The sequence below is a fragment of the Vigna angularis genome, chromosome 1, assembly GCF_016808095.1.
Source record: "Vigna angularis cultivar LongXiaoDou No.4 chromosome 1, ASM1680809v1, whole genome shotgun sequence".
NCBI lineage: Eukaryota > Viridiplantae > Streptophyta > Magnoliopsida > Fabales > Fabaceae > Vigna > Vigna angularis.
Window position 1 is genome coordinate 60,371,682 of NC_068970.1, and position 13,400 is coordinate 60,385,081.

At 36.9% G+C, this 13,400-nt stretch overlaps 1 protein-coding gene across 2 annotated transcripts; it reads right to left on the reverse strand.

Moving 5' to 3' along the window:
* Nucleotides 1-294: 294 nt before the first annotated feature.
* Nucleotides 295-12,779, reverse strand: LOC108323843 (protein BONZAI 1-like). 2 transcript variants are annotated; one of them, XM_017556618.2, is made up of 16 exons: nucleotides 12,481-12,779; nucleotides 12,333-12,380; nucleotides 11,052-11,200; nucleotides 10,913-10,961; nucleotides 10,075-10,131; nucleotides 9,622-9,807; nucleotides 9,397-9,531; nucleotides 6,804-6,865; nucleotides 6,601-6,703; nucleotides 6,410-6,524; nucleotides 2,034-2,110; nucleotides 1,822-1,959; nucleotides 1,576-1,740; nucleotides 1,017-1,130; nucleotides 798-894; nucleotides 295-711 (listed from the first exon to the last, which is right to left on the reverse strand). In XM_017556618.2, exons 1-16 carry the CDS (start codon nucleotides 12,628-12,630, stop codon nucleotides 617-619), a joined length of 1,740 nt encoding a protein of 579 aa, XP_017412107.1. In that variant the 5' UTR covers nucleotides 12,631-12,779; the 3' UTR covers nucleotides 295-616. The 2 variants fall into 2 exon arrangements, with proteins under 2 accessions (XP_017412107.1, XP_017412106.1); XM_017556617.2 differs by having other exon boundaries at nucleotides 9,616-9,807.
* Between the last annotated feature and the right edge of the window lie 621 nt (nucleotides 12,780-13,400).

Sequence of the window (13,400 nt, forward strand, 5' to 3'; positions counted from 1 at the left end):
TTTCCAAATAAAATGAACTGCAATTTTGAAGATGAAAGGTGCATCCTAGATCTAATTCTTACAGAGTCCCTTAATTTTGTTCCAAAATGCTGGTTGGAATAAGGATAGTTTATATAACATTACCTAGAAGGCTCGTCATATATTTAGTAAGCATTTTTACAACAAAATGGACAAAGGAAAGAAAAGGCTCCTGTCTCGGTATTTCTTACTACCTGTTACAACATAGGATGGATTTATTATAAATCATCTATTTATTAGTGGAGGATAGAACCTCCATAATTTTAAATTCGTTCATTCAAAAATAAATATATTTAATATGCTTAGAACATATAATGAGAAATTTGAGTTACACTGTACAAGAGTAGATTTTTTGGGGGCCGAATTAACCCGAAAAGCCCCCCAAAAACATGGAAGAAAATGAAATTCCAACTATGTGGCTGGATGGGACACTGGTGAACTCATCTTGACACGTTAATCAACATCAACAATTAGAACAAAGGACGAGTTATCTGCCCTTTAAGCCCTTTTTCCGATTGAAGATACCGAAAATGGAACAGCGTGGAAATTCCACAATATCAATGAATAGAAATTTTGTAAATGTACAGACTTTACATTACTAAACAGTCGGTTGGATACTTCTGCTCCGCACGTAAGTTAAAAATTGAGTAGGTAATTCAGCTAGAAGTGCTTGAACTACTGAAATTTCTCCACCTGCAATAGGGAGAAGTTTGCAAGAGATTGCCAAGTTAGAAACCATTTGTCAAAAAGTCATGATTTGCAAACAAACTGATACCTACTTTGAACGTCACGAAATGGAACAAACTGGACTATATCACGTGAAGCAAGGCGACCAGATGAATTTTCAAGCCTCTCTCCTTTGTCCGCATCTAAAATCTGAGACATTGAACAAAACTACATAAAGCTCTGCAGTGGCATACCAGACATAGCTCAATGCTTTAGACGTTAAACAATTGTGATTTTGTGTGTAAAGTGCTACATGTTATATAGCCTAATACCTCCATTTCTTTGAAATCGGCTCCTCCAACACCAACAATAAGGATTGATAATGGTAGATCCGATGCTTTAACGAGAGCATCTTTTGTTTCTTGGAGATCTGTCACTACTCCATCCTGGAAGGTTATTAAATAAATTTCAGTCCAGGCATTAGAAAAGGCTAGTTGATGGAAAAATCTTAAAATGTTCTCAGGAGGCAAATTTTTTCGTGTGTGGAAGGCAAATATTAGTATGCCTCAGCTATTGACACAAATCCAAACAATATAAGCTAAGCAATGCTAAAAAAAATACTTGAGAAACTAGTGAAGCACTAGCCATATTTTGTACTGGGGAAAAAATACGATGTGAGTCACAGTGGAATCGACAATCCCAGTCCAATGATTAAGTTTTTAAAATGTGAAGTACCTCGTGAACTTAATTATGAGTTAATGCAACCTTTCTCAGTTTACACACTTTCTCACTTTAATGAGTGGAATCGCCATTCCACCTACCAAAAATTATAACTAACATTTTCCCAGACAAAAAGCAATAGTAATGAAAACTGCATATTCCAACTCTTACGGTGATGATTAACAAGACAAAGTACTTTCTTCCGCCATTTGCTACAGATTGGCTGGCAATCCTTGCAGCATTGCTTATGACAGGTCCAAAAAGAGTTGGTCCTGCAAGAGAAACGTTAAGCAGGGCACTTGTGTATGCCTTCATGATTCCTTGGATGCCTTCCACCTGCAAAAAGACACCACCTATTTTTATTATTAAACAATCTTAATACGAAAACAAAAGCAAGATCAGATTTAACATTTCTACCTCACAGTAATGGCTGCTTCCATTCAAGTTGAAACAATGGGAGACAGGACCGTCAATTGGTCGTGCTCCAAATCCCCATGTCGGAAATCGCTTGTCTGAATCATAATACTGTAAGACCTCCCCGACCTCTGAAATTGCCTGGAAAAGAATATCCGTACAATATGGATCAGTCACATAAAAGTTGTGAATCAAAACCAAGAATCATTTCTCACCCTCTGGTATGCATTTGGCCGTCCTGAAGGATCGATATAATGCAAAGAATCTGGAAGGCGTGGATTTCCATTTGAAGCTGGTAAACAGGAGGAGTTAAGTCAATGAAAACCCGTAGCATCCACATACCCGCCAGAATGTTAGATGAAAAGTTTCAAATGTATCTTATCACTAGAACTTTAAAAATTGAACAGGTCCTTAACTAATGAAAGTAGTGGTTCAATTATATAACCATAGTTGAACAAGTAATAACTAAATAATATGATTTTAATTTCAATATAAATATATTAAGCAATATTAAAGACAAAGTAGTATAATATCCATAAATTCATAATATTTAGAATTAAACTTCACTTATAAATGTCATAACATATAATATTCAAAATTAAACATGAAATCAAATCAAATATGTCTGAAGACCTTTAAATTCAACACCACACAAAGCAACAATAAATAGAAACTAAGAAAACATAATATAACTATCAACTATCAGCTGGATTGAAGTTGTATCAATCATGCTAATATTGAGTTTTTTAATTAAAATATAAAGCAAATAGATTATGCCTGGTTTTGAACAAGTTCTACCAGTTCTTTACAAGACTGGTTTTCGAGATTCAATGTTTGATGACTGATTCCAGGTTGACAACACAGGTCATACAGACCACACATAAAACTCTGCAGCACATCATTCACATTTTCACACATTTATGATGACAATAAACTCAAACTCCAGAGGAGGTTTCAGTGAGAGGATCAATAGTGTTGAAAGCTCCATTATACAGAGCAACGGTAATTCAGATCATTCAAGTCTCTTATGGGCATCCCAATGAAGGTAGGTCAATCAACTGGTTGCAATAACACCAGTTCTCATAAGGGAGGTGATAGGTTCCTAAACTGGGAACCTAATCAAGAACTCCCTCACAATCTCTCACACCCAGAAAACAAAGAGAAATATATGGTGAATTGTGTATTATTAACCGAAAGAATAGTGTGTGTATACAAGATCCAGAGGCATAACCCTCTTCACAGGTCAATGGTCTGTTAACAAACAATGTACTCAAAAAACTGCCTTCTAACTATCCAAACAATCTATTTATACAATTCCTCTACCTTCTATCCTAATCCCATTTCCCATTATACCCTTATATCCCAAATATCCTATATCCTAACATTACACCCGCTACAAAACAACCTTGTCCTCAAGGTTGGAATGGGGAAGCTTGGTCTCATGGCTCCTCTTCCTCATCGGGTTACCATATGAAGGAAACCCACTGGCTTTGCCCTTCAATTCAAGTCAGGGGGCTTGGGCGGTGGCAAATTTTCCTCTTCTTCTTTGGCCAAGATCAACATTCGCAATCCCCACTCTGGACATCGATGACCTGGGCTGAAAGGCCCTCCGCACCGGAAGCATCTTCCCTCTTCTCTCCTTTTCACGTACTCTGAATATGGTAGGTTGCGGGTGTTCCTTTCCCTCCAGTCGCCAGTGGTTCTTGCGGCGCCGCCTCCGAGGGTCGCCTCTTTCTTCACGGAATCGACACTTTCCGCGGCCCCTCCTTGACTCTGCCTATCGCGTTGGAACTCTACTCGCGCCACCACCCCCGCCGTTCGTCCCCACGAACTCTGGTTCTTGGGCACCGATCCCCCTCCCGTCTTCGTATGCGCACCTAATTTCTCCACATCACGGGCGACTCGCATGGCTGTCATCAAGTCTTAGGGATCATGCGGCCTGACATGGTCGCCCACCTTCTCCTGGAGTCCCGCCATGAAGTAGCCCAGAATCTGTTCCTCTGGAATTTTGGTGGTCTGCCCCACCAACACTTCGAACTCTCATGTATTCCTCCACAGTCCTGACCTGCTTAAGGGCCGATAGCCTCTCATACACCGTTCCCTGCGTTCCTCCCCCGAACCTAATCCCTAAAGCTCTCTTCAACCCTTCCCAAGAATGGTTCTTGGTTTTCTCTCTCCAAAATTGAAACCAACTCCCAGCATACCCCTCCATACTAATGAAAGCCAATTCTAATTTCTCGTCTTCGTCCACTCTCTGCACCTCGAAGAACTTTTCCGCCCTACTGATCCAGTTCCACGGTTCGCCACCTTCGAACACGGGTAACTCCACCCGTTTTCTCCAATTAATCTGTCTGTCCTGTCGCCCTTCTCCTCGTCTTCCTCTCTCCCCCTCCGGTCCGTCCTCGTTCTCATTCACAGAGGATTAACTTCCCTCTCGGCGTGGCCCGTGTAGGTCGCGATTACGATCCCCTAACATCTTCAGGATCGCTTGGATATCTTGGCGCATTGCTTCGTAATTCTACCTCAATGCCCCGGTTTCATGCCGCAAGAACACCGTATCAGCCTTCGTCTCGGCTATCGCAATCTCTACCGCCTCCATCTGCCCTTCTACTGCCGCCACTCTTTCATCCATCATGCGCGACTTCACCTCTCCGACTTGGGATCCGACAGGTCGGACCAATTGATAGGTTCCTAAAACTGGGAACCTAATCAAGAACTCCCTCACAGTCTCTCACACCCAGAAAACAGAGAGAAATATATGGTGAATTGTGTATTATTAACAGAAAGAATAGTGTGTGTATACAAGATCCAGAGGCATAACCCTCTTCACAGGTCAATGACCTGTTAACAAACAATGTACTCAAAAAACTGCCTTCTAACTATCCAAACAATCTATTTATACAATTCCTCTACCTTCTATCCTAATCCCATTTCCCATTATACCCTTATATCCCAAATACCCTATATCCTAACAGGAGGACTGTCATGTGTGGGCAACAACCATTTGAAGGGGGCATTGGTCTTGAAGAACAAGCACTAATTCATTGATGGAAGCATAGCAAATCCAGCAGGTCAAGATCTGAACTTTGAAGCCTGGGAGCATTGCAAGTTGCAACAACTTGGTTAATTCCTGGATCCTTAATTTGGTTCCATTTATAACTCCATCCATTGAAAATGAAATCAATATTGTGCAACAACTTGAAGGAAAGACTAATTTGAGGATATCTAAAGTGTCTCAAAGTTACAAGAAGTCCTGGATGCTCGTAGACAATGTACAATGACAATATCTGAAAACTTTACTCAGTTTGTTTATAATAAGCTGAAAACTTCATTCAGTTCAGAACACTCAAGGAAGAATCGGAACATTATACAGAGAATCCTCAATGCACCTGCCCAACAGTGCATATGTTAACCTCCCACTAACATTCCAGCAGCAAGATTTGCATTCAAGGGAATTATCCATTGCGGAAATACTTCAGCAAAATGGCAGTGTTCAACCTGCCACAAACACTTTCTCAATGTAAGAAGAGCCTTGGCGTTTCAAGCAAAAGCTTCCAAAACTGTTTTGGTCACATAGTGTCCTTCATGCTCTGTACCTTATTAAAGAATTCTATCTCAAGTTCTTCATAATAAATCATCCTATGAACACCTATATGGTACTTATCCTGATCTTAGAACTCTATGGGTGTTAGGAAGCTTGTCTTACTATAGCATGTTGCAGCCTCATTGGAGCAAGTTTGACACACAAGCTAGAAAGGGTACATTTTCAGATTCAAAGATGACACAAGGATTTGTTCTAGTTCATACTCTCACCAGGGAACCTTGGTCGTATGTAAATGTAATGCCATCACCAGTGTCATCATTTTCAACTCATTGAACTTGTCTTGAGGACCAATCAACACTGACTTCTCAACAAGACGACTCCCAGCCAAGCCCATAAAGGTCAATGTGTGCTCAACAAAGGCCACTTCTCAATGACTTCAAATCTCTCCTCAACATAACATCATAGGTATGTGATGTCACCCTCATCTGATAGTGAACATGCTTTTCATGCAGAGGCAAATAAATCCATATGGTGGCAAGATGCTATGCGGGCCTAGATCAAGACCTTAGAAAGTAACAAAACTTCGTGCTTTGTGGACCCTCCAGGTGCTGACCCAATAGGAAGCAAGTCAGTTTATGGTCTTAAGAAAGCACCACAGGCTTGTCTTAAAAGACTAAACATTGCCTCATCAAGACTTGACTTTGTTGCCAGTAAAAGTAATCCCCCATTATTTACTCTAAAACAGGTTCCACGATTTATGTGGATGATATTATCATCACAGGTAACAATACTCCTCTAAATACAAACTCTTATGCAGCAGCTCAATTCAGAGTTTTCTCCCAAGGAATTACGTGATCTCGATAATTTTCTTAGAAATAAAGCTGGTTATCAGTCCAATGATTTCTCTTTATCTTGCTCAGTTCAAGTACATTTAGGATATAATTTCTAAGACTATTTTATGAAGACATATATACAGAACATTAATTATGCCATTTGTTACAACCCAGAATATAATTTATCAGACACAACTGGAGACTTATGATATACCTGTAAAATCAACAGCCACCATGAAGTTCAATTCAAACCCCCCAGCCAAGTAATCCAAGAAAGAATATTGAACACTTTCAGCATATTTGTCCACGTATAACCGGCCCTTTAACATCTGCATTATAGTTAAACTTTCAGGAAAATATAGAGGAAATAGTGATTGAAATGAACTTATTTTAATATAATAAAACCTTGTTATGAGAATTATGACCAGCAGCAGCAGACAAATATAAATTTCCTCCTTGGCCACTGGAATAAAGCTTCTCCAGCTCCATCAAAGACATCTGCACTTTTCTGATAAAAACAAGAATAAACAACCCTAATATTCATTTTATCCTGGGAATAGATTTAAGGGACAAAGAACAAACGGCTGAAAAAGTTAACAGTTGATTACCCCATCAAATCATGTTTCCCATTGCTGTTAAAATTATAGCACTCCATTATCAAAGGACTTTCCTGTATACAATAAAAATGAGAATGAGATAGGCTCCAGCATGCCAGCAGCATGTCTATACCAGAGTTCAAAAAAGAACCCCAAAATAAAAGATAAATTATGTGATGAAGCAGGGGCAAATTTCCTTATGTTAACAATAAATGGATAATGACCCTTTTTGCAACCATAAGGTTGTAGGACTCTGGCTTGGTGGTCGCTTTAATAACTAAAATCTCTCCCATTCAATATTGGTGGACATCTCAAGCATCGGGCAGCCCTTATGACAACAATGTATGCATGCTTTCAATGGACTTTAGTGGTATACCAGCAGTATACCTTCATTACAAATTAACACTAACTAAAACCCAACACTATATGTAGAGAGAAAATTAGAAATCCTTTGTGGTGGAATCCCTATGTGTGTTACACATACATACACACACATACATATGATACACTCACACACATAGAGTAGCACCACATTATATAGAGATGGGCTCAAATCCATACATGAAATACATTTAACACTCCCCCTCAATTGGAGCATATAAATCATATGCACAAGGTTTGTTACATACATAACCAATTCTAGTATAATGCAATGGTTTGGTGAAGACAGCTGCCAACTGATCACTCAAATTAACAAATTGAATAGTAATGTCTCAACCTAAAATATTTTTTCAGGTGAAGTCACAATCAATCTTGATATTTTTAGTCCTCTTATGAAATATTGGATCTCAGACTGCGTTTTATGTTATAGCTAACTGTTAGAGCACAACTTTTTCTACTTCAAAACGTAAGAGCCTAAATGTCATAATTCAATTGTTACTTGGTCCACTTGACCTTCTTCATGGGACAATTAATGCAACCCACAACACAATCACCAAGCATGGACCAGATCTACGAAGAGGATGTTGGGACGAGTTCAATGCCAATTGGAAGAATGGGCAAAAGAGGGAGTTATGTTGCTCGAATAGATGAGCAACCAATGGCGCTGAAATTGGTCGAACGGCTCAACTCTGATGGTGGAGTAGGCAGTTGAAGTTGCCAACAATGGTAGTGGCAACCAACTGAATATTTCTAACTAGATGCTTTTATAGTTAAGGGAAAAAAATGCAATGACCTTTAATTTTAGGGTATATTTGAAAACAATTATATAGATTTTTACTTTCATAGGAAATCAAAAATAAAATGTCTATATAAAAATATGGAAGCTCGGCAAAAAGTCATTATTGGACGTAAGTATTGTGGCTATTTTAACAATCATATTAGGTCAGGAGTATAATTGCATTATACATGTCTAACATAAATATTAGCATAAGTGGTAGTACGACATTAATGTTTTTCATAACAACAACATCACCCAAAGTCCCATTAGTAAACTAATATGCATTTTATTTTCTCTTTTCCAACAAATCCTTTACTTTCAGCATGGTATTGTGGCTCCTGCCATGGTTGCCTTCACCATGGAGTTTTCAAACAGTACAGCAGTTAGGATATAATTGCAAGGTATGGGCATTGAACCTCACATCAGAAGTAAGGGTTTCTGTCTACTGTGGGCTTTATAAGGCCTTTGGCTCTTGAACTACAATGACTAGCTTTTGTGATATGTTTCTCTCAAGGTTCTTATCTAGAACTCCATGTTAGGTTTATTTACCGAGGGGAGACATCAAGAGATTCAATACAATGAGTCGTGAACAAGCTCATAAAAGAGATCAAGACACCACTTCCAACCCATATAACTATTTTTATCTGATGTGGGACTTCAAATTTACCTTGAATCCTAACAATTTCCCCCTCAAGTGTGAGTTTCTCCACATTGGGACACCTCCCTTCAACTTTAGCACAAGTATCTCAATGGTGACTATTTCTTTATACCGTTGTTCTACAACGGGACACACTTTCTTGAAATAAAAGACTTTCGATACAAGAAACAATTAAACTTTAGGATTCTTCACCTACTTTATACCATACTTGTCTAAGCCATCACTTGGATAAACTATAGGCTCTGATACCACTATTAGGTTTTTTATCGAGGGGAAACAGATTCAATACCAATGAGTCGTGAACAAACCCATATAAGAGACAAGGACACCACTTCCAACCCTAAACCTTAAGGCAATAGGTTTATGGGTCCTTCTAGTTATATACTAATCTTACTATTTTTACCCAATGTGGAACTTCAAACTCACCTTGAATCCTAACCTCCACAGTATTTTCTTTCTTCTTGTAGCTTAGAATTGTAATTTTCCTAGCTGGCTTTTCAGCTTCCTTCATATTTCCTTACAATGGTCAACTATGATCATTTGTCCTATTCAAGTGGAGTTTTCCTTCTCCTTTTATTTGACCTTGTATTTGCGAATTGGAGTACCCTAGATTGTACTAGATGGACTATACTTGACCTAAGATATTGAATGAAGAAGAATATTGAGGATTTCTATATCACATTTGTTTACAGTCCTATAAATATTTAGTAAATGATTCTGCCATTTCTCTTTTCAATATAATCTGTAAAATGCAACAGACAAAACATCATTGTCCAATAGTTTTATACCTTGCTTCCTATTTGTTGAATATTCAAGAACACTGGCTTCCATATTGGGTTGAGATCATTCTTTATAACTTCGGTTTTGCAAATTGGAATATGACTACCACCTTCCACAACTTTTGATATCAATAGAAAGGGATCCTGTGGGACACATAAAAGCAAGCCTTAATTAATAATTGATGTTCCTCATAATGGCTAACAAAAAGTTAAAAAACAAAAACATACACATACACTTCTTGAGAAGAGATCCCTATGTTCCAAATCACAACACCTGAGTGTCATTTCTACTGTTGTCTTTGAGTTAACACATTCCTCAGCATGCACCAAGAGCTTTCCACAGTTTCGAGACTGGGTAGATCTGGTAAAATCTTCTGAGTGTAAATCTAATGTCATTGATCGATCAAACTTTGTAATTACCTGCATGACCAAATTTGTTACTGTTGATGGATACATTTGTTTGGGATGCTATTTTATCTTCAGAAATCAATAGGACAGCACAATTTGAGTATATATTTCTTGGAACCAAAAACTTTCAATATGTTTGGTGCTTACCCAATTAACTGGGGAGAAAAACAGCAGAAGTGCAAAATAGAGATTAGTGGTAAAAATATAGCTTCATTGAGTGTGTAATGAATTTTCCTTTAGTTCCAGATATTCTGTAAAGAAAAACAGCCTCTACTTTACCTGAGATAATGCACAGGTTGCCTCACCTAGATGTTCCTGCTCTTCTAGCTTAAGCATCTGCATAACATTTACAATGTGAACTTCTACCCTCATGCTTTATCAACATGTTATCACATCTAATGAACTATCAAGTAAAATCCAGATACATAATTAATACACTTTCAGGGAAAGAGCTTGTGAAAAAAAATTGCACAGCCTTGCAAGGAGATTGTGCATGATCAGAAGAACCATTACAAAAAATGTAAAATCGGGGTTCAGTTGTTATCTCCAGAGATGCACAATGAAGACTGTGAGGAATCTAATTGTGTAAATAGCACCAACCAAAAAAATCTCATCCAATGAGCGATGTATACCAAGTATGCAAAAAATTTTACTGCCCTCCCAAAATGTTTCAGAACTGTGAATTCACATATCCGTACAGAAAAGGTAGCAATGCAGCATATAGCATGCAAGTTTTCCCTACAGAATATAAACCTTGGACTAAAAAAAGTGAATGTAGGAGTCTCTAAGGTAAAATAATGAAAATGTAACTGATACACCACATCATATAATAAGGCATAAAATACATTTGAAGTCTAAACAGTTGCATGTGAAATCTGAAGTCAGATGACATTAATATCAATAATTTTATGCAATTTTCCTCAATTAAGTTAACACAAATAAGATTACAAGATTCTCAGAATCATTGAGCCATTTCTAAACAAGCAAAAAAGCCCTCAGAAACAGGAAATGGTAGACTATTATCTAGTTTGATTGCAAAAATATATATTAGAACCATTATCTCACTAAGAATAAAAGAAGGGAAACTAAAATGTGCATGACATTATAAACACTATACCTTTACACTTGCATTGTGAAATTGAGTATCAACATCATACACACGAAACCTGTTATGAAAGAAATTTTATAAAACATTCCTGGTGAAACAGCAAAAATGTTCATGTGCATAAAGTAAAAACATCAACATTTAAACTTACACTAAATCCTGAACAGTCTCAAAATGATAAGTGAGCGTGTGTTTAGTAATCCATTGAGGATTTAATGAATTCAGAACTACTTCTGTCCGGCCAAGTTCCTTCAGTGCTCCATTTTTTCCTCTTTCATAAAGAACCAGCATTGGATCACTCTACAGAGAGGGAGGGTCACACAATAATCATGCATTTGATTAATAAGAATATTAGCTATTAAAAGCATGACACTTCATTTAAAGGATCACAATCAGTACATCCAAACAGAGAATTGAAAATGACCTCGTTGATCCCTGTAGTTTGTTTGTTGAACTACTTTAACAAGGTCTAGTTCAATATGCCTTCATCTTTTACAAACATGTAAGGATGCGTTACAAGCATACTTTTTTTTGTCTGGAACAAAAAGAAATTTTTAAGCTTTTCATTTTTAAGATATTTTGTTTCAGTCTTTATGCTCCCTACAAATTATTTTGTCAAAAGAATTCACCTGTTAGTATTTTAGCAAGAGCTAGGGAACGTTGTTATGCATATTCTACATAAGAGAACCAACTTGCATTTGACCTGAATTTTCCTTTTGATATGAAATTTCCGTGGTGCACACACAAATTCCAAATACTAATTTTTTAACAAAAAGACATATTTCAAATCTCAATCTAGGATTTTCTCATTAAAGAAACGCATCTACTCATATGAATGAATACACTCCATCACCTCTTTCAGCTAGATTTAGATCTTTTCAGATGTTTCTCTTTCAAAAAGTAAGTTCTGATGACAGAATGATTCGATACAACTAAAACACAAGACATTACCCCTTTTCGGAATTCACAACAAAACAAACAAAGTCGCTGCTAGAGATGGCAATTCACAAATGCACGACCCACAAGAGCTACATGCTCCTCCCCTGATTTCAATAACTAAAATCAATTATTTATATCACTTACTTTAGAACTTTCTTATTATCAATTTTTACAGTTCGTGAATAACGAGGAGCGTTCGGAAACAAAACACGATTAAGCCGTTACGGAACTGAGATAAACATCAACTAAGTAAATAAACAAATTAATAGCTATAAAAGAAAATTACAGAAACAGATAAAGAAAATGACAATTGTAAAATTACAAAAGCAAAACTATCATCTCCTCACTCAAATCATCTCAATTGTCAATTGACCATTGGATTTTTCAGAGACTAAGATTCCCTAACTATATCAGAACCTCGTTCATTAAAAAAAACTGCAATTAAAATGCGTTCAAAGAGGTTGAGATTCATGCAATGGCTAAAATTACAAACCTTGGATACTAAATCCCGGTCACGCAAGCCAGAAGCAGAAAACGACAACTGCGAGAGAAAAGCGATTAAAAGAGCTACTCAAGTTGATGCGAATTGAAGTAAAGAGACTTAGGAATGGCAACAGAAAGAAGGAATAAAAAGTTAGAACCTCGATCTGAGAGAAGAGGCCGTTATAACCGCGAGACCTGAGGAAGTTATCGACGGCGTCGTTGGGACCGTTGGCCGAGTTGAGGTGGTCGGAGGCGGTGCCGCCGACGGCCATTTTTCCGCCGGCGACGTCGGAGCAACAGTTGCCCATGGGCTGAAGTAAACGGGTAGTAGGTGACTGGAAAGACTGAAAAAAAAGTCGAAATTGAAAGGAATACCGAGAAAAGAAACCTTAAGACCAGGAATATCCTATTATGTATCTACTTTGCACCTTATCAAATTATCTGTTCTTTTTCTTTTTCTTTTTCTTTGTCCTCTCTTTACTCTTTCTCTGTACAAATTTATATATAACATTATCTAAATATTTGTGTTTTATTATTTTTAATCTATTTTCAAATTAGTCATCTTTCACATGAAAAGTAGCACTAAAAATTAATTGTATTGCATAAACACACTTATGTAGTTAAACCTTTAAAAATAAACTGTTCTTGATAAATCTTGTATACATTTAAACCACCTTCAAACACATCCACATACTATCAAACTCTTTTAATTACTTTAAAAATTTATTTAAAATTATGTAATAAAATAAATTATTTCAATAAGTTACTGTTTTATATGTTACTTATTGTACTATTTATAAACACTACATCGAATTTTTATTCTCACTGTCTATTATTTTTTATTTTTATCTTCGTTATGCATTGACAAACTTAATAATCACTTCTATTAAATAGTATTTTAATTCAATCAACTAACATATTAACTAAAATAAACTTACATGATGATTTAACTAATTTTTTCAGATGTTGACTAGATTTTTCGTTAAGCGCTAGTTAGACGTCAAGACATAATTACTTTTAACCCCTGACATAATTATTTAACCCTATATATAAACTTGACAAATCTTTTGAGATATCA

Coding starts and splice junctions, on each gene's coding strand:
- LOC108323843 (XM_017556617.2), bottom strand. CDS start 12,630: ATGGGCAACTGTTGCTCCGACGTCGCCGGCGGAAAAATGGCCGTCGGC. Junction 10,962..11,051: donor GAGACTGTTCAGGATTTAGT/GTAAGTTTAAAT, acceptor CTTTCATAACAG/GTTTCGTGTGTATGATGTTG. Junction 895..1,016: donor CCGATTTCAAAGAAATGGAG/GTATTAGGCTAT, acceptor TCAATGTCTCAG/ATTTTAGATGCGGACAAAGG.